This window comes from Engystomops pustulosus, chromosome 1 (assembly GCF_040894005.1).
Source record: "Engystomops pustulosus chromosome 1, aEngPut4.maternal, whole genome shotgun sequence".
NCBI lineage: Eukaryota > Metazoa > Chordata > Amphibia > Anura > Leptodactylidae > Engystomops > Engystomops pustulosus.
Window position 1 is genome coordinate 165,584,804 of NC_092411.1, and position 22,805 is coordinate 165,607,608.

Here is a 22,805-nt window from a genome sequence, read left to right on the forward strand (position 1 = left end):
ATGTTGAATGTACAGAGGGTGTTTATAGACGTATTACTCCTCAAATGCTACCATTAGATCTTGATAACACTATCGCAATGGTTATTAGAAGTAGGTATTCGTTCACATTAGTTAAAAAGAATCGGAGATGGTACCATATTTTTCAGACTATAAGGCGCATCTGATTATAAGGCGCACCATCAATAAATGCTTGGTAAAAGGTAAAGGTTCATATACACTCACCGGCCACTTTATTAGGTACACCTAATTTCTAATCAGCCAATCATGTGGCGGCAACTCAGTGCATTTAGGCATGTAGACATGGTCAAGACAATCTCCTGCAGTTCAAACCGAGCATCAGTATGGGGAAGAAAGGTGATTTGAGTGCCTTTGAACGTGGCATGGTTGTTGGTGCCAGAAGGGCTGCTCTGAGTATTTCAGAAACTGCTGATCTACTGGGATTTTCACGCACAACCATCTCTAGGGTTTACAGAGAATGGTCTGAAAAAGAAAAAACATCCAGTGAGCGGCAGTTCTGTGGGCGGAAATGCCTTGTTGATGCCAGAGGTCAGAGGAGAATGGGCAGACTGGTTCGAGCTGATAGAAAGGCAACAGTGACTCAAATCGCCACCTGTTACAACCAAGGTAGGCAGAAGAGCATCTCTGAACGCACAGTACATCGAACTTTGAGGCAGATGGGCTTCAGCAGCAGAAGACCACACGGGGTGCCACTCCTTTCAGCTAAGAACAGGAAACTGAGGCTACCATTTGCACAAGCTCATCGAAATTGGACAGTAGAAGATTGGAAAAACGTTGCCTGGTCTGATGAGTCTCGATTTCTGCTGCGACATTCGGATGGTAGGGTCAGAATTTGGCGTCAACAACATGAAAGCATGGATCCATCCTGCCTTGTATCAACGGTTCAGGCTGGTGGTGGTGGTGTCATGGTGCGGGGAATATTTTCTTGGCACTCTTTGGGCCCCTTGGTACCAATTGAGCATCGTTGCAAAACCACAGCCTACCTGAGTATTGTTGCTGACCATGTCTATCCCTTTATGACCACAATGTACCCAACATCTGATGGCTACTTTCAGCAGGATAATGCACCATGCCATAAAGCTGGAATCATCTCAGACTGGTTTCTTGAACATGACAATGAGTTCACTGTACTCAAATGGCCTCCACAGTCACCAGATCTCAATCCAATATAGCATCTTTGGGATGTGGTGGAACGGGAGATTCGCATCATGGATGTGCAGCCGACAAATCTGCGGCAACTGTGTGATGCCATCATGTCAATATGGACCAAAATCTCTGAGGAATGCTTCCAGCACCTTGTTGAATCTATGCCACGAAGAATTGAGGCAGTTATGAAGGCAAAAGGGGGTCCAACCCTTTACTACCATGGTGTACCTAATAAAGTGGCCGGTGAGTGTATAAGGCACACGTGATTATAGGGCGCACCTGATTTAAGGATGAATGACCAGCTGGTGGCAGACCTGTGCACAGTTCAAGGCAGCCGCAGTTCCAGGCAAACGTGTCTCCAGTGCACAGAGCACGGATCTCAGACGTATGGGCTGTTAGGGGTTAATGTTGCAAGGGTGATGCTGCAGGGGTTAAGCTGTCTCCCTCTGCCCCTTCCTCAGGCAGGGTGTTAGTCCTGTGGGGTTCCCCATGGCTCCCTCTCTTTCCCCTGTTACAGGCCTGCCTGGTATAGGTAAAATTGCTTACTCAGGCAGCCGATGAGGATTGCTGCATAGTCGGCAATATGGCCCTGGTGGTACTGCCAGCCCTGCCAGTGTGGGGTATTGTGCCCGGTGTACAGTGTGGGCTGGTAAAGGATATTGCTGGCGCAGAGCTCTTAAACACTCTTAAATGTTATACACTATGTGTCGTCTGTAAGTACGGTTCATATATAAGGCGCACAGGACTATAAGGCACACCTTTGATTTCTGAGAAAATCAAAGGATTTTTTGTGCGCCTTATAATCCGAAAAATATGGTACTTTAATAAAACCATTCTGTTTAATATTCTTGTAGTCCCAATTATATTCTTTATATACATGAATCCCCAGCCTCCCTCCCCCACCCCTAGTTCAGAGATACCAAATGTACATACTTTTTGTGTAGCTGCAATAGCTGAAAACTCACATTTTGCCAATATACATTCATTACCTTATTTCAGTTATTTTCAGGGCCGTAGCTGTACTGCGCTGGTTCCCACGAAAAGTTCTCAGCGCAGTACAGCTACTGAGCGAATGGAGCTTATAAGTAATTTATTTCTCCTTGTTCTTTGACAACTTTAAATCGTTCAGACACCAACACAGTTGAAAGGAGGAGGGCAAATTTGCCTATCATTGTAGGAAGATAATGTAGGAAGATTCTTTGAGTCCTGTCGGTTGAACTTCATGCTGGGGTGATGGCCTGGGTGCCCACAGAGAGGGCTCCGAGTGCCGCCTCTGGCACCAGTGCCATAGGTTCGCCACCACTGTCTTAGGGCAAGCTAGGTGCATTTGTAGCGCCTTTTTGCATTGTGCACATAGGTTTTTTTTTTCGGTGCCTGGTAATATTTTTTTCCAGAGCGCCGTAGGTGTACTTGTAGTTGGGTGCACTTATCTATTTTTTGTGCGTCCCATCTGTGCGGCTTGTCCGTGTAGTTTGGTGCACATTATTTTTTTCCCGGTGTACATTTTCTTTTTTTTTTCTTGTGCACATTCTTATTTTTTTGTGTGCAATGTCCCAGAAGACGTACACCGTGTTGGGGGCATACAACATGCTTGCCTCTGACATGGACTCAGCAAGTGGGGATGATGTCCCCTTTTACCTATCATCATCCTCGTGCTCATCTTCCAGTGAACTGGAAGGACCCCCTAGAAAGCGCCATAGGGTTCCAGGGACTTTTGCAATTGAAGTGCCTGGGACTTCTGCAGGAGAAGCGTCTGGGGCTTCCACTGACCCCACATGGGTAGCCCCAGATAATTATACCCCTCAGGTCCCTGACTTTTTGGCCAACTTGGAATTAATTTTGACACGGCAGGGCTCAGAACTGTGGACTTTTTAAAGTTTTTTTTTGATGAGGAGCTGTTGAATTTAATTGTATTCCAGACCAATCTCTACGCTGCACAGCATATTGCCCAAAACCCCACTTCATTTTATGCACAACCCTACAGGTGGACCCCTGTCACTGCAGCAGAGATGCAGAAGTATTGGGGCATAATACTTCTTATGGGGATAGTAAAGAAGCCCACAATCAGGGAACACTGGAGCACAGACATTCTGTAGATCTTTTATTTTATATAAAAGTAAAAAAAACATAACAATACAAACCAAACATAATATACAATATATACAATATCTTACCTGCTGGTCCAGCCACATTCATACCTAGCAAAAACAATAACTTAAAATACACCAAAATGAATAAACACCAAATACCACAACCCCCACCCAACCGATTATTACATCCTAAACCAAACCAATAAACCAAGACAAGCCACACCCGCAAATAAACAAAAATGACCAAGAATATACATAAACCCACCCCACACCCTCTAATAACAAACCACCCCACACAGATCACATCCCACACCCATTTTTTTTTTCTAAATATATAATAACAAACACAGAATACACATAACACTACACTGCACTAGATCCCTCGCCCCCGCACCCTCCCCTTCCCCCCAGACACTGGTCTAACGTCCAAAGTTTGCGTTAAGTAGTCCAGACCAGTGTCCAAGGTCAGTTCATAAGTCCCACCACCATCACCCCCCTCCCAACCTAACGCTATGCCCCAAACCCCACTATATACAATATATACAGTATTTACAACATAACAAAGAAAACAGAATACAAATAAAAGCTGAAAAACGTAAATCCAAACCACATAAAGCCCAGGTTCGGCGCCTGCAACCCCTACATTCTGTACCACACCCTGATGTTCCGCATGGCGATAAGCAGGATGCACTTTGAAGCCATCCATAACTTTTTGCACTACACCGACAACACACAGTGCCCACCCAGGGGTGACCCCAGTTATGATCGTTTATTTACAGTCAGGCCCATATTAGATCATTTTAGTGCCAAGCTTGCCCAGGCATATACCCCCGCCAAACATGTGAGCATAGACGAGTCCCTGGTACAATTCAAATAGAGACTTCAATTCCGCCAGGACCTGCCCAGTAAGAGGTCAAGGTATGGTGTGAAGATGTATAAGCTGTGCGAAAGTTCATCAGGGTATACCTACAAGTTCAGGGTATATGAAGGGAAGGACTCCACTATAGTGCCACAAGAAAGTGTCCCCCTTCCTGGGTGTTACAGGGAAGATAGTGTGGGATTTGGTGCACCCACTGCTAGACCAGTGCTACCACCTCTACCTGGACAATTTCTACACCAGCACTACCCTGTTCTTCACTTACTTGATCCTGTGTTCACTGTTTTCATTGTATTCTTCACTGTTCTTCACTGTGTTTCCTTAAGTAAACGCTCGATCTCAAGCAGGCGAGATACCCATCCAAGCAACAAGCCATTTCGAGTACGCTAATACTCGACCGAGCATTAAGCTCGAACGAGTACACTCGCTCATCTCTAGTTTCTACCAAAAAAAAATTTGTGTTATCACTTTTTGTCTAAAAAGTATAACATTTGAAACTTTGAAAATAGTGATTTTTTTTTCAAATTTTTCGTAAATTTTAGAATTTTTACCCCCCCAAAAAGGAACGGATCACTGAAATGACACTACTAACATAAACTTCAATGTCTCACTGGAAAACAATCTCAAGATCACAGAGATATCTTTAAGCGTTGAAAAGTTATTACCACAGGAAGAGACACTGGTCAAATTTCTAAAAAAAAGTACCGAGCCTTAACGTACAAACACGCTGCGTCCTTAAGGGGTTAAGAAGGCCAGAACAAACATGTTAACATGTGAGAGAAATCTATAAAACACAGAGCTGTACACATTCAGATATATTAATAACTAATACTGAATATTACTTTAATTGTTTCATGACTGATTGTTTTAAGCCTTCATGATAAAATAAAAATTTGACTTGTTCTTGCATTTTAAATTCTTCAGTACAAGATCCTGCTTTTTTTTTGTTCTCTTTGCCCATAACAATAGCAACATAGATCATGTAAAGAAAAATGGTGACCTTCAATATCAATGTACTAATGGTTAAAACCAACCTATGCCCGTGTAGAAAAGGTTATGCCAAGGAGCTCCGAAACCTCCTCATACATATGAATTTATATATACCCAACAAAGAGAACAGAGGAATAAGGTGCAAAATGACAATATGTTAAGAAAGTGAATACATAAGCTTTATTGGTTACAATTAGAGATGAGCGAGCACTAAAATGCTCGGGTACTCGTTATTCGAGACGAACTTTTCCCGATGCTCGAGTGCTCGTCTCGAATAACGAGCCCCATTGAAGTCAATGGGAGACTCGAGCATTTTTCAAGGGGACCAAGGCTCTGCACAGGGAAGCTTGGCCAAACACCTGGAAACCTCAGAAAAGGATGGAAACACCACGGAAATGGACAGGAAACAGCAGGGGCAGCATGCATGGATACCTCTGAGGCTGCTTAAACGCACCATTATGCCAAAATTATGGGCAACAGCATGGCCATGACAGAGTGACAGAATGAAGCTAGATAGCATCTAAAACATCCAATAATTGACCCTGACACTATAGGGGACGGCATGCAGAGGCAGCGGCAGCAGCGGCAGGCTAGAGAGTGGCATGGCGACATACCCTAAATGGACTCAGGCTTCAAACCAATGGGTGGCAGAGAGGAACCAAAGGAGGTGAGCAAGAAGCGCTCAAATAATATCGGTACATGATAAAAGTTTGCCAGTATATTTTGTGGATTACACAGCAGGGTGGCGACAAAATTAACATGGAAGCCATGAAAACAATCCAAAATTCTGCCTGACACAGCTCGTTTGATAAGGGGACCATGTATGGAGGCAGTGAACTAGTAGTAGATTAAAGGTGCTGCAGTTAAAACTATGTTAGTTGGATCTTGGAATGGAGCTGGCGCTCCGCTGCCAGGCGAGCTTTCGCTAATCCAAGCCCCTGTCTCTAGGCTACTCCCCAAACAGCACTTCTAAGAACCTTTTGTATAAGATCAAGTGTAGTAGCGTTCTTATAAGTTTAGGATATGGCGGGTGAGGGGAATGTAAACAGATGCGCAAGAAGCGCTGAAATAATATCGGTAAATGATAAAAGTTTGCCAGTATATTTTGTGGATTACACAGCAGGGTGGCGACAAAGTTAACAAGTTTGATGTGGAATGCCCTGTAATAGCTCTTGGGCGGTGTGCCTTTTATTGCCTAGGCTCAGCAGTTTGAGCACCGCCTGCTGTCGCTTAGCGACGGCACTGCTGCTGTGCCTAGAGCTACCGACTGATGGCGCCATGCCCACGGATGGTAATTCGGAGGAGGAGGTGGAGGAGGGGTGGGAGGAGGAGGAGGTATAGTAGGCCTTTGAGACCTGGACCGAGGTAGGCCCCGCAATCCTCTGCGTCGGCAGTATATGACCAGCCCCATGGTCATACTCGGTCCCAGCCTCCACCAAGTTAAGTGTAGTAGCGTTCTTATAAGTTTGGGATATGGCGGGTGAGGGGAATGTAAACAGATGCGCAAGAAGCGCTGAAATAATGTCCGTAAATGGTAAAAGTTTGCCAGTATATTTTGTGGATTACACAGCAGGGTGGCGACAAAGTTAACAACTTTGATGTGGAATCCATGAAAACAACCCAAATTTCTGCCTGACACACCTCGTTTGATAAGGGGACGATGTATGGAGGCAGCTATATGGACGACTTTTGGAGGTAGCAATGGAGACAACGTGTGGAGGCTGCTATGGAGACAATTTAATTTGGATAGTGCCTGTATGTGGCAGTCCAAAAAAGTTTTCAAACCAGAGGAGCAGGTAGGTGGCCCTCCAGAAAAATTGAATAGATTGAGTGCCGGTATGTGGCAGTCCAAAAAAGTTTTCAAACCAGAGGAGCAGGTAGGTGGCCCTCCAGAAAAATTTAATAGATTGAGTGCCTGTATGTGGCAGTCCCAAAAATTGTTTAAAACAGAGGACCGGGTAGGTGGCCCTCCAGAAAAATTAAATGCATAAAGTACTATAGCTAGAGCCAGTGGGCCCTGTCAAAAAATAGCCAGTTTCCTCTGCTTTAGTGTACAAAGAGGAGGAGAAGGAGGAAAATGAGGAGGAGGAGTGCATAAATTATTCAGGTTGAGCTTCCTTCACCTGGTGGAGATTGGAAATTATGAGAAATCCAGGCTTTATTCATCTTAATAAGCGTCAGCCTGTCAGCGCTGTCAGTCGACAGGCGTGTACGCTTATCGGTGATGATGCCACCACCTGCGCTGAAAACCCGCTCGGACAACACGCTAGCGGCAAGAACCTCCAAGGCGTACAGCGCCAGTTCGTGCCACATGTCCAGCTTTGAAACCCAGTAGTTGTAGGGAGCTGTGTGATCATTTAGGACGATGGTATGGTCAGCTACGTACTCCCTCACCATCTTTCTGTAAAGATCAGCCCTACTCTGCCGAGACTGGGGACAGGTGACAGTGTCTTGCTGGGGTGACATAAAGCTGGCAAAAGCCTTGTAAAGCGTACCCTTGCCAGTGCTGGACAAGCTGCCTGCTCGCCTACTCTCCCTCGCTACTTGTCCCGCAGAACTACGCACTCTGCCGCTAGCGCTGTCAGAAGGGAAATACTGTTTCAGCTTGTGCACCAGGGCCTGCTGGTATTCATGCATTCTCACACTCCTTTCCTCTCCAGGGATGAGAGTGGAAAGATTTTGCTTGTACCGTGGGTCCAGGAGAGTGAATACCCAGTAATCGGTGCTGGAATAAATTCTTTGAACGCGAGGGTCACGGGATAGGCAGCCTAGCATGAAATCTGCCATATGCGCCAGAGTACCAACGCGCAAGAATTAACTCCCCTCACTGGCCTGACTGTCCATTTCCTCCTCCTCCAACTCCTCCAACTCCTCTTCTTCTGCCCATACACGCTGAACAGTGAAGGACTGAACAATGGTCCCCTCTTGTGTCTCGCCAACATTCTCCTCCTCTTCCTCCTCATCCTCCTCCACCTCCACCTCCTCCGATATGCGCTGAGAAACAGACCTAAGGGTGCTTTGGCTATCAACAAGGGAATCTTCTTCCCCCGTCTCTTGTGACGAGCGCAAAGCTTCCGACTTCATGCTGATCAGAGAGTTTTTCAACAGGCCAAGCAGCGGGATGGTGAGGCTGATGATGGCGGCATCGCCACTGACCATCTGTGTTGACTCCTCGAAGTTACTCAGCACCTGACAGATATCAGACATCCACGTCCACTCCGCATTGTAGACTTGAGGAAGCTGACTGAACTGACTACCAGTTCTGGTGGAAGTTGACATCTGGCAGTCTACAATCGCTCTGCGCTGCTGGTAAACTCTGGATAACATGGTTAATGTTGAATTCCACCTCGTGGGCACGTCGCACAACAGTCGGTGAGCGGGCAGTTGGAGGCGGCGCTGCGCTGCCCTGAGAGTGGCAGCATCTGTGCTGGACTTCCTGAAATGCGCACAGATGCGGTGCACCTTCGTGAGCAAATCAGACAGATTGGGGTATGTCTTGAGGAAACGCTGAACTATCAGATTTAACACATGGGCCAGGCATGGCACATGTGTCAGTCTGCCGAGTTGCAGAGCCGCCACCAGGTTACGGCCGTTGTCACACACAACCATGCCTGGCTTCAGGTTCAGCGGTGCCAGCCACAGATCAGTCTGCGCCGTGATGCCCTGTAATAGTTCTTGGGCGGTGTGCCTTTTATCGCCTAGGCTCAGCAGTTTGAGCACCGCCTGCTGTCGCTTAGCGACGGCACTGCTGCTGTGCCTAGAGCTAGCGACTGATGGCGCCATGCCCACGGATGGTAGTTCGGAGGAGGAGGTGGAGGAGGGGTGGGAGGAGGAGGAGGCATAGTAGGCCTGAAAGACCTGGACCGAGGTAGGCCCCGCAATCCTCGGCGTCGGCAGTATATGACCAGCCGCAGGGTCAGACTCGGTCCCAGCCTCCACCAAGTTAACCCAATGTGCCGTCAGCGATATATAGTGGTCCTGCCCGGCAGCACTCGTCCACGTGTCCGTGGTCAGGTGGACCTTGTCAGAAACGGCGTTGCTCAGGGCACAGATGATGTTGTCTGGGGCAGGGCTGGGACGGCACATCGGGAAAAGTAGTGGCGGCTGGGGACCGAATACCGAGGGGAGGCCGCCGCCATGAGGTTGCGAAAGGCCTCGGTCTCTACTAGCCTATAGGGCAGCATCTCCAGGCTAAGCAATCTGGAGATGTGGACATTAAGGGCTTGGGCGTGCGGGTGGGTTGCACTATATTTCCGTTTCCGCTCCAGCGTCTGGGGTATGGAGAGCTGAACGCTGGTGGATGCTGTGGAGGATCGTGGAGGCGACGATGGGGTTTTTGTGCCAGGGTCCTGGGCAGGGGGCTGACTATCAGCTGACACAGGGGAAGGAGCAGTGGTGTGCACGGCCGGAGGTGAACGGGCTTGGTGCCACTGAGTGGGGTGTTTAGCATTCATATGCCTGCGCATACTGGTGGTAGTTAAGCTAGTAGTGGTGGAACCCCTGCTGATCCTGGTTTGGCAAAGGTTGCACACCACAGTCCGTCGGTCATCCGGTGTTTCCTTAAAGAACCTCCAGACTTCTGAAAATCTAGCCCTCGCCGCGGGAGCCCTCGCCACAGGAGCTTCACTACGTGACACATTTGGCGCTGATGCACCTGCTCTGGCCCTGCCTCTCCATCTGGCCCCACCACTGCCTCTTCCAACCTGTTCTGGTCGAGGACTCTCCTCCGTCTCAGAAGCACTGTGTTCACCCGGCCTCTCAACCCAGCTTGGGTCTGTCACCTCATCATCCTCCGATCCCTCAGTCTGCTCCCCCCTCGGACTTCCTGCCCTGACAACAACTTCACCACTGTCTGACAACCGTGTCTCCTCATCGTCGGACACCTCTTTACACACTTCTTCCACTACGTCAAGAAGGTCATCATCACCCACAGACTGCGACTGGTGGAAAACCTGGGCATCGGAAAATTGCTCAGCAGCAACCGGACAAGTGGTTTGTGACTGTGGGAAGGATCCAGAAAACAGTTCCTCAGAGTATGCCGGTTCAAATGGCAAATTTTCCTGGGAGGGGGCAGACTGGGGGGGAGGAGGCTGAGGTGCAGGAGCTGGAGGAGTGCCGATTTCGGTGACATGGGTGGACTGCGTGGAAGACTGACTGGTGGACAAATTGCTCGAAGCATTGTCGGCAATCCACGACATCACCTGTTCGCACTGTTCTGGCCTCAACAGTGCTCTACCACGAGTCCCAGTAACTTCAGAATGAACCTAGGGAGTGTAGCTCTGCGGCGTTCCCCTGCTCCCTCATCAGCAGGTGGTGTCTCACCCCGCCCAGGACCACGGCCTCTGACCCCTGCAGTAGTTAGACGCCCACGTCCCCGCCCTCGTCCTCTACCCCTAGCCCTCGGGTTAAACATTTTGAAAATGAAAGTTATAACTTTAATTTTTTTTTAACTTTTTTTTGTGTTTTTTTGTGTTTTTTTTTTTTTGTGTTTTTTAGTTTTTAAAACCAAACGATGCTATCCTATTGCTATGGCTATTTTCTAGCCAAGTATGAAAGCACACTGCTATGCCAGATGAGATGACGCTGAGTTACGAAAAAATAAACGTAAAATAAAAAGTAAATGGCAGACTGTGCCTCATTGAAATCAAACCCCTAATAAATTTTCCCACTTCGGTCTTTGCGATGGATATGTGCGTCACTAAGCGCTAAACACAACGGTCGCAAGTCTCACTACAAATTCCTCACAATATGGTAGTAGATGCACTGCAGCAAGGACAGCCACTAGCAGATCAACCAGAAATAAAATATGTAACGCTATTGTAGGCCTAAGTAAGCCGTTTGGATTCTCCTATGGCTATTTTCTAGCCAAGTATGAAAGCACACTGCTATGCCAGATGAGATGACGCTGAGTTATGAAAAAATAAACGTAAAATAAAAAGTAAATGGCAGACTGTGCCTAATTGAAATCAAACCCCTAATAAATTTTCCCACTTCGGTCTTTGCGATGGATATGTGCGTCACTAAGCGCTAAACACAACGGTCGCAAGTCTCACTACAAATTCCTCACAATATGGTAGTAGATGCACTGCAGCAAGGACAGGCACTAGCAGATCAACCAGAAATAAAATATATAACGCTATTGTAGGCCTAAGTAAGCCGTTTGGATTCTCCTATGGCTATTTTCTAGCCAAGTATGAAAGCACACTGCTATGCCAGATGAGATGACGCTGAGTTATGAAAAAATAAACGTAAAATAAAAAGTAAATGGCAGACTGTGCCTAATTGAAATCAAACCCCTAATAAATTTTCCCACTTCGGTCTTTGCGATGGATATGTGCGTCACTAAGCGCTAAACACAACGGTCGCAAGTCTCACTAGAAATTCCTCACAATATGGTAGTAGATGCACTGCAGCAAGGACAGCCACCAGCAGATCAACCAGAAATAAAATACATAACGCTATTGTAGGCCTAAGTAAGCCATTTGGATTCTCCTATGGCTATTTTCTAGCCAAGTATGAAAGCACACTGCTATGCCAGATGAGATGACGCTGAGTTATGAAAAAATAAACGTAAAATAAAAAGTAAATGGCAGACTGTGCCTAATTGAAATCAAACCCCTAATAAATTTTCCCACTTCGGTCTTTGCGATGGATATGTGCGTCACTAAGCGCTAAACACAACGGTCGCAAGTCTCACTACAAATTCCTCACAATATGGTAGTAGATGCACTGCAGCAAGGACAGCCACCAGCAGATCAACCAGAAATAAAATATATAACGCTATTGTAGGCCTAAGTAAGCCGTTTGGATTCTCCTATGGCTATTTTCTAGCCAAGTATGAAAGCACACTGCTATGCCAGATGAGATGACGCTGAGTTATGAAAAAATAAACGTAAAATAAAAAGTAAATGGCAGACTGTGCCTAATTGAAATCAAACCCCTAATAAATTTTCCCACTTCGGTCTTTGCGATGGATATGTGCGTCACTAAGCGCTAAACACAACGGTCGCAAGTCTCACTACAAATTCCTCACAATATGGTAGTAGATGCAAATAAAAAAAAAAAATGTATAACGTTATTGTAGCCCTAAGAAGGGCTGTTGGGTTCTTGTAGAATCACTCCTGCCTAACACTATTCTAATAGAACAGCCTAACGCTTTCCCTGACCAGCAGCAGCTCTCTCCCTAGCGGCATCCAGACACAGAATGATCCGAGCAGCGCAGGCAGGGGCTAGTCTATTCCAGGGTCACCTGATCTGGCCAGCCAACCACTGCTATCAACGTGTAAGGGTACCACGTCATGCTGGGTGGAGTGCAGAGTCTCCTGGCTTGTGATTGGCTCTGTTTCTGGCCGCCAAAAAGCAAAACGGCGGGAGCTGCCATTTTCTCGAGCGGGCGAAGTATTCGTCCGAGCAACGAGCAGTTTCGAGTACGCTAATGCTCGAACGAGCATCAAGCTCGAACGAGTATGTTCGCTTATCTCTAGTTACAATGTGTATTAAAACATATACAGTCACTTGATTGTGGTGACTTGGTGCTATTTGTATATGTTTTTAATACACATTGTAACCAATAAAGCTTATGTATTCACTTTCTTAACATATTGTCAATAGTTGTGTCATTTTCTTTGGGATCATGTCTTATTACTTGTAAAAAAAAAAAAAAAAAAAATTGGGGGAAAAAGTATCTTCATTTGCTGACCCAAAATACTGACTCTACTTTTCAGACTCCCTAGGGTATTTGCACCCAAGTGGATCTGATTGCTCATACAATGGGGCACATTTACTTACCAGTACCGTCGCGATCCCTGCTGTGCGTTGTCCGACGAGGATTCGGGTCTTCCGCGATTCACTAAGATCGTGCGTTCAATTTCCTGCATGTGTCGCTTCCCTGCTGGGGTCCGCCGGAGTTCGCCATCGTCTTCCAGGTGCGTGTGAGTGGTTGATCTTGCGACACAATTTCGTTTTTAAATTCCGCAGTTTGTCCGAATCAGTCCGGTTGTCCTACGGCTTGCCCCCCGATTTGTGTCGCATGCAAGCCGGCACCGATGCTCCACAATCCGATCGCGTGCACCAAAATCCCAGGGCTATGCGGTGCAAAAAGGAAATATTCGGGAAACCCGACAGAATCGCGGTCTGCGGACCCTTAGTTAACCCCTTAAGGACGCAGCCATTTTACAGCTTAAGGCTCAGTCCCATTTTTTGGATTCTGACATGCGTCGCTTTATATGGTTATAACTTTTGAACACTGTTACTTATCAAAACGATTCTGAGATTGTTTTTTTACCCACATGTTGTACTTCATTTTAGTGGTAAATTTTGGCTGATAAGTTTTGTGTTTATTTACAAAAAAAAAGAAAATATGATGAATTTTCTGAAAAATTTGCCATTTTTGAAATTTGAAATCATTGCGTTTTCAGGCAGATAGATTTACCACCTAAATAAATTGCTGAATAACATTTCCCATTTGTCTACTTTACATTTTCACCATTTTTGAAATGTCTGGATAATTTATTTTGATGTCACGCGGCTTACAAATCGAATAGCGCTTTTCCGGATTTTCAGAATTGACTATTTTGGGGATAAATACAGTTTTGAATGAAAATTTACATATTTAGCATCAAAACCCCCCTATATAATCAACCCAATTTCAAATCTGCACCCCTCAAGCTATCAAAAACAGATTTTACGAAGATTGTTAACTCCTTGAGATCTTCATAGTAATTACATCAAAATGGAGGCGAAATTTAGAATAGTCAAATTGTGCCGGTTATACGTTCATTTAGCCCTAAAATTTACACATTTCCAAAAGATAAAAATACAAAACCCACCATACAATTTGTTCTACAATTTCTCCCGAGTACAGAGACCCCCCACATGTGGCCGTGACTTGTTTTATGGGCACACAGTGAGGCGCAGAAGGGAAGGAGCACCCTACAGCTGCCAGGATTTTACTTTCCTCATTGGCCTCTTTTGAAGGCTGTAAAATTTTCGCTTTTGCGCTATTAGGGCCATGTGATGCCATTTTTTTTGCGGGATGAGATGCTTTTTCCAATGTTACCATTTTGGGGTTGGTATCACCTATTGTTGAAAATTTAGGAACTTCTTTTTGAGAGCAGGAGTAGAAAAGCATCAATTCTCTACTGTTTTTTTTACTTTTTTTTTGTGGTGTTCACCGTATAGACTAATAATCATATTATCTTCATTCTATGGGTCGATACGATAACGGGGATACCAGACACGAATATATTTTCTTGCGTTTTACTAAATTTGTAAAATAAAACCCTATTGTGGGGAAAAATCTATCATTTTTGTATTGCCATCTTCCAAGTGGCGTAACTTTGTTACGTTTTTGGCTACAGAGCTGGTTGATGGCTTGTTTTTTGTGGGACACGTTGTACTTTGCACCAGTATCATTCTAGAGTACATATGTTTTTTTGATCACTTTTTATAGCATTTTTTGTGGGATTGAATAGGTAAAAATCATAATTTTTGGAGGGTTTATAACACTTGCATAGGGTGGCACTCTGCCAGTAAGATGACGTCACAGACGCCATCTTACCCGCAGTTCCTGCAGGTAACACTGGGGTCCAGATCGGACCCCAGTGATACCGTAGCAATGATCGGTGCCCCCCGAAAATGATTCGGGGGGGGGCGATCGTGGGGGAAAGACCCCCCAGATGCATGTTAGATGCCGCGGTCGCGATGACCGCGGCATTTAACGGGTTAATCACCCGCGATCAGAGACAACTCCGATCGCGGGTGTTACACTGGGGTGCCGGCTATCAGTCACAGCCGGCACCCCGTGTTTCCCGATGTCGGTTCGGCTCAAATCTTGAGCTGAACCGGCATCGGCTCAGCGTCCGATATATCGGACGCTGAGCGTTAAGTCACTGAGCTCAGCGTCCGATATATCGGACGCTGAGCGTTAAGAGGTTAATGTGCCCCAATATGTTGCCTTACAACATGTTGTAATAGACGTTGCTGATTTACCTCATCAGCCAGACGTCCCTGACCATAAAATCTCAGCACATGTCCATTAAGAACAACCCTGCCAGAGCCTTAATCCTATATTCATGAATACTATCATCAGGTCCTGGCTCAAGGACAGACAGAGATCACATGACCCTTCATCTGCGGCTATTTTATGGTCTGGAATGTCTGGCTGATGAGGTAAACAACTGGAGGTTTCACTCTACAATTTTAATTCCAAAACAAGAATGGGCTCAGAACACTGAAGGATTGCAAATAATTTCTGTTTTCTCGGAAATTATATTCAAAATATAGTCTAGTAATTAATCTTAACAGAATATTATTTTCATTTTGTATCAACAGGCAGTAAGTGAAAGCTGGTTCCTGATTTTGAATGCCATTCTTTACACTCTGTTTCCAACTCTTTACTTGGCAATGGTAGACAAGGTATGCAATGTGGAAGATATTATTAACATTTCACATTCATTTCTGTGGTCAAACAATTTTTTGATGTGTGAAATTTGTTGTATATTATATGTGCGCCTAACCAAAATATTATATTACTGCTTGCTTTAGCAGCTTCTACTGAAATATCTCACAATATTTGATTCTTTACATATTTACCTGCTACACTTTTTATATTTTTATTTGTATTGACATATATCTTATAGGTGGTAATATGTTTGCATGTGTATTTGGAAAAACCTTTCCTCTTTAGGATGCGGATGTTGTATCTTAGCATTAATAATCTTATAAATAATACTTATGTTCATGCGTTTGCGGCCTGGCGCTCTTCAGGAGATGAATTCGAAATTTTTCGGGAAATCCGAATACAAGTATCGACTCGTGCGCATTAGTAATAATGTTTTTGAGCATGTGCGTATTCAATGAATCACAGCCTGACCTTGGTGCTTTGCATTTCACAAGCTGGACGACGCTATTGCTTACACAGATAAGGAACACTGAGTGGTGATGGTGGGACCCCTCACCATATAAATATTTAGTTGCCATATAGACTCTAATCATGCCTCTTTTCCTGATGAAATCACTGTGAGTGACTGAACGCGTGGGCTATGTTCACCCTCTGGCTGTTTTGGGTGTTTTGTCTCTAATGGACAAATTTAATATCATTGACATACAGGTTCAGTACACCTTCTGATGGTTCATTTGAACTGTTCTTGCCGATAGGGCATCGGTTTGTTTGTTATGGGTACACAGGGGCGCACCAGCCATGAGGCGAGTTGAGACTTTCACCTCAGGGCGGTGCGCCTCCTGCTGGTGGAGAGGCGGCATTTTGCACGCTGTCAGGCTGCGCCGCTACTACTTACAATGGTACTTGCATCATTCAGATGCAAGTACCATTGCTGACAGCACCGCGCAGGACTTCCTGTGCGGTGCTGCTGTGACATAGGAAGCGCTTACTAGCGCTTCCTGTGTCACTAGCACAGAGGCAGCCTGGAGGAGCGAGGGGGAGGAGCCAGGGGGAGGAGCCAGGGGGAGTGGGAGCGCCACATTCAAAGATGTGGCTGGTCTCCCTGGAGGTGCAGGCCCCGGCAGAGCTGACAGGAGAAGCCCCGCCCACCAGCCCGGGCCTACTGCACAGAGGAGACTGCTCCATAGGCCTCCCTGATGTATCCACTGCCTGACCTGGACCTGCTGCTGTATACCAGGTAAGTGTAATGTATATGTGTGTGTGTTCTCTGTTTATATGTGTTTTGTCATGTGTATATGTGTGTAAAACATGTCATGTGTGTGTATTTAGAGGTATAACATGTAAACATGTAACAGGTATGACATGTAATAGCTGTATATATAGGTGTAATCCGTATGTATGTAGAGGTATGACATGTAATAGCTGTATATATATAGATGTTATGCATGTATATATAGAGGTATGACATGTAATAGCTGTGTGTGTATTTAGAGGTATAACATGTAAACATGTAACAGGTATGACATGTAATAGCTGTATATATAGGTGTAATCCGTATGTATGTAGAGGTATGACATGTAATAGCTGTGTATATATATATATATATATATATATATATATATATATATGTATATGTAATGCTTGTGTATATAGAGGTTTAACATGTAATAGCTGTATATATAGGTGTAATGTGTATGACATGTAATAGCTGTATATATAGGTGTAATCCGTATGTATGTAGAGGTATGACATGTAATAGCTGTATATATATAGATGTAATGCATGTATATATAGAGGTATGACATGTAATAGCTGTGTGTGTGTATATATATATATATATATAGATGTAATGCATGTATATATAGAGGTATGACATGTAATAGCTGTGTGTGTGTATATATATATATATATAGATGTAATGCATGTATATATAGAGGTATGACATGTAATAGCTGTGTGTGTGTATATATATATATATGTAATGCTTGTGTATATAGAGGTTTAACATGTAATAGCTGTATATATAGGTGTAATGTGTATGACATGTAATAGCTGTATATATATAGATGTAATGCATGTATATATAGAGTTATGACATGTAATAGCTGTGTGTGTGTATATATATATATATATATATATATATATATATATATATATATATGTGTGTAATGCTTGTGTATATAGAGGTTTAACATGTAATAGCTGTATATATAGGTGTAATGTGTATGACATGTAATAGCTGTATATATATATAGGTGTAATGCGTGTGTATATAGAAGTATGACTTGTAATAGCTGTATATATAGGTGTAATGTATTATATATGTGTGTATATAGGGGTATAACATGTAATAGGTGTGTGTATATATAGGTGCCATGTATGTGTATATGCAGGTATACCATGTAAAGGGTGTAGATATAGGTGTAATGCGTGTATACTGTATATACAGGTATAACATGACATAGGTTTATGTATATGTGTGTGTAATTTGTGATGTGTGTGTGATATATATATATATATGTATACAGTAATTGCTTTCTTTTAGGGGGAGCTGTATACAATCATTGCTGGCGTGGGGGGTATATTACTCTTCCCTGTCTGGACTACATTCAATGGGGGCCCTGGCTGTATATGTTTTCTACTACATGACGGTACTCTATGAATTTTATAATACATGGCTGTACACTGTATCTATCTTGTACTACATGGCGGTACTCTGTATGTATTTTCACACCAAACCAATATGATGGATCTGGTCCTGACATTCCCTTATAAATGGCGGGGGGGGGGGGGCGTCTCTCTATGGCTCGCCTCAGGCAGCAGACAGGCTTGGTACACCCCTGTGGGTACAAACTTTGGTTATTACTCCACTGTGTGTGTGTGTCATTCTGTGATAAGTAAACACCTATTCTATTTTTGCAGTCAGGGTGGTTTGGAGGTGAATTTATCATATTCACTCCATTGAGTCTTTTTAGTGTACCTTGTTACACTTTTTAAGTGAGTGTGCTGTGTGCAGTGAGTGTGTGTATGTGCTGTGCGATGTGTGTGTTTGCTGTACGCGGTGAGTGTGCTGTGCATGGAGAGTGTGCTTTCTCTGATGCTTTCCCTCTCTCCCTGATGAAGTCACCGTGAGTGACGGAACACGTGGGGTATGTTTACCCTCTGGCTGTCTTGAGTGTTTTGTTGCTAATGGACAATTTAGATATTATCGACTTACAGGTTCATTACACCTTCTGATGGTTCATTGAAACTGTTCTTGCCGATAGGGCATTGGTTTGTTTGTTATGTGTACAAACTGTGGCTATTCTATTTTTGCAGTCAGGGTGGTTTGGAGGTGAATTTATCATATTCACTCCATTGAGTCTTTTTAGTGTACCTTGTTACACTTTTTAAGTGTTTTTAATTGTATTGTCTGGTCTTTTGTCATTGTTTTTTATTAACTTGTGATAATAAAGTTTGTTGAATCATTTGATTTTTGTGGTTGTTTTGACACAACTTCTCTACTTTTAGTTTATATTTGGTTCTGTGGGGGAGATTAATCATTACTCATTAATCATGTATCTTCTTGGCGTATAATTGTCACAAATTTTTGTGCAAACCTCATTTTTGCTGGATTTTGCTGTGTGTGTGCTGTGTGCAATGAGTATGCTGTGCGCGGTAAGTGTGTGCTGTGCACGGTGATTGTGTGCTGTGTGCAGTGATTGTATGTGTGTGCTGTGCATGGTGAGTATGCTGTGTGCGGAGAGTGTGCTCTGGGCAGAGAGTGTCCCGCCGCGGAGAGCACACACACGCACTCAGCGCACACAGCACACGTGCACTCACCGCACGCTGCACACACAAACATGCAATGAGTCAGATGTTTGATAACCCCAATCCTGGTACCACATCTGAAGCAGCATTGCTAGCATTGTGCCAGGACAAACACCAAGTCAACCAATATGCAATGGAATTCAAGAGTTAGGCTGTTGACATTGCTTGGAATAATGCAGCAAAATTATCCTTTTTTAGAAAGTGGTAGAGCTCGGCGAATCGATTCTAACGATTCTAAATTCATTTTGAATTTCAAGAAAAAATTGATTTGTCACAAATCCGAAATTTACAGTGATTTGTGGGATTTCGATTTTTTTTTCCTCTTTAGTAGCAAAATGGCCGCAAGCACAACATGTTACATGGGGCAGAGAACTCCGGGAAGAAGAAAGGAACATGGCGGTACTGTTCCTCACTGTATGGGGGTAGTGTCCCTCACTGTATGGCAGTAGTATTCCTCACTGTATGGGGGAAGAATTCCTCACTGTATGGGGGTTGTGTCGCTCACTGTATGGGGATATTGTTCTTCACTGTATGGCAGTAGTGTCCCTCACTGTATGGAGGTAGTGTTCCTCACTGTATGGCTGTATACTTCACTGTATGGAGGTAGTGTTCCTCACTGTATGACGGTAGTGTTCCTCACTGTATGGAGGTAGTGTTCCTCACTGTATGGGGGTAGTGTTCCTCACTGTATGGGGGTAGTGTTCCTCACTGTATGGTGGTAGTATTCCTCACTGTATGGCCGTAGTGTCCCTCACTGTATGGCGGTAGTGTTACTCACTCTATGGCCATAGTGTTACTCACTGTATGGCGGTAGTGTTCCTCACGCACCAGCAGGGGCTTCCATATTCTTTGTTTTATCCTTTACCACTAATCCCTGAGCTTCTAGAGAGAGTACGTCACGCAAAGATCTTCCCCAAATTAGACCTGCAGCGCTTATAAATAAGTCCGCATAAGACCCAGAGATGAAAGGAAGACAGATTTCAGATCACATTAAGGCCATCTTTCAACATCTTGTCAATGATATTTTTAGAGACCTTGTGGATAAGTTAGTAGTCATCTACAAAGACGATAACTTGAACTTTTTCAACTTGGCGGCGGAACATCAACGTCATGTGACACTCACTTTGGAACAGTCCTTTTTTAAAAAATTTGACCAGCGCCTCTTTCTGTGGTAATAACTTTTCAACACAAATCCCTGTGATTTTGAGTTAGTAGTAAAATTTCGCTGACTAAATGTGAGTGTAAATTCTAGATGGTACTCATTTTGATTTATTAATTTTGAATTTAAAGAACTTTAAAGGATCATATTAATGAGCATAGTAGAAACATCAAAAAAGAAGTAGAAGAACACCACTTATCTAAACATTACAACAAATTTCATCAAGGATGATTTGAAGGATCACATATCTTTGCAATAGAAAAGATCCACCACAGTTGGAGAGGAGGAGATTATATTGCTCAAATGTCACAAGCGGAAAGCAAGTGGATATTTTTACTTGATACATTGGCGCCGATGGGCCTTAATCAAGAAATGTAATTATTCGGATTTATTTGTCTTTTATTGAAGGATGATTTTATTCATTTTTGACATTTTATACATACTTTTTAATTTTATACACTTTCTAGTTAAGTTTTTTTTTTATATCTTCATATGTAGGATATTTTTATAATTATAAAATAAAAAGGAATTAAGTTTTAAATTTCATTATCACCATTATAACACATTCGCAATAATGATGTGGAATACACTTTTGAAATAACAAATAAATATACATTTACATATGATTCGCTCACCTGGTTCCTGGCTATAAAGCACGATAACCGCACAGCAATAGGATTCCCTGACAAAGGATTTATAGCCACCAGCCGGGGCTTCCCTTCTCGTGCTGTAATTATCTACAAGCTCGGAAACCAGCGAATCATCCTTCAAGATCTAATAATAACAAGGATACACCAAAGAATCCTGTGACTGTAACCCTTCAGATTGCCCACAGCACATTGTGACCTGGTCGGACAGTTAACTGCAGTCATAAATACAGGAACCAACATTCAATTGCATGCATGCACACAACACCTTTTCCTGATGTAGACTAACAGACAGGTGTGGTTTTTGTAGCATGATCATATAGTTAGTTTGTAGCATGTCTCAAGTTACTGGGACTCGTGGTAGAGCACTGTTGAGGCCAGAACAGTGCGAACAAGTGATGTTGTGGATTGCGGACAATGCTTCTAGCCGTTTGTCCACCAGTCAGTCTTCCACGCAGTCCACCCATGTTACCCAAGTGAGCACTCCTTCAGCTCCACAACCTCCTTTCCCCCCCAGTCTGCCCCCTCCCAGGAAAATTTGCCATTTGAGGCAGCATACTCTGAGGAACTGTTTTCTGGACCCATCTCAGAGTCACAAACCACTTGTCAGGTTGCTGCTGAACTCTTTTCCCGATGCCCAGGTTTTCCATCGGTCGCAGTCTATGGGTCATGATGACCTTCTTGACATAGTGGAAGAAGTGTGTAAAGAAGTGTCGGATGATGAGGAGACACGGTTGTCAGACAGGGGTGAAGTTGTTGTCAGGGCAGGAAGTCTGAGGGGGGAGCAGACTGAGGGATCGGAGGATGATGAGGTGACAGACCCAAGCTGGGTTGATATGCCGGGTGAACACAGTGCTTGTGAGACGGAGGAGAGTCCTATACGAGAACAGGTTGGAAGAGGCAGCGCCAGAACTGGTGCATCAGCGCCAAATGTTTCACGTAGTGAAGCTCCCGTGTCGAGGGCTAGATTTTCTGAAGTCTGGAGGTTCTTTAAAGAAACACCGGATGACCGACGGACTGTGGTGTGCAACCTATGCCACACCAGGATCAGAAGGGGTTCCACCACTACTAACTTAACCACCACCAGTATGCGCAGGCATATGAATGCTAAACACCCCACTCAATGGAACCAAGGCCGTTCATCTCAAGCCGGGCCCACCACTGCTCCTTCCCCTGTGTCATTTGCTGCCTCTGCTAGTCAGCCCCCTGCCCAGGACCCCGGCACAAACACCTCCCGGGAGATAACCACACCTTAGCCTCCTCGATCCTCCACAGCATCCACTAATGTCTCCATGCGCAGCGTCCATCTCTCTATACCTCAGACGCTGGAGCACAAGAGGAGATACAATTGCACCCACACGGCCAAGCCGTCAACATCCACATCTCCAAATTACTCAGCCTGGAGATGCTTCAGCCCTATAGGCTGGTAGAGACCAAGGCCTTCGGTATTCGGTCCCCAGCCGCCAGTACTTTTCCCGATGTGCCGTCCCAGCCCTGCCCCAGACAACATCATCTGTGCCCTGAGCAACGCTGTTTCTGACAAGGTCCACCTATCACGGACTAATGGACGAGTGCTGCCGGGCAGGGCCACTATATATCGCTGACGGCACATTGGGTGAACTTGGTGGAGGCTGGGACTGAGTCTGACCCTGGGGCCGCTCATATA

At 44.5% G+C, this 22,805-nt stretch overlaps 1 protein-coding gene across 1 annotated transcript in view; it reads left to right on the forward strand.

The window, feature by feature from the left end:
• LOC140066215 (phospholipid-transporting ATPase IK-like) overlaps positions 1-22,805 on the forward strand; it is a 1,118,040-nt gene that overhangs the window by 891,204 nt on the left and 204,031 nt on the right. Inside the window, exon 25 of the mRNA XM_072113746.1 lies at positions 15,454-15,537. Coding sequence (XP_071969847.1) covers positions 15,454-15,537 — 84 coding nt within the window. The remainder of the gene's footprint in view (positions 1-15,453; positions 15,538-22,805) is intronic.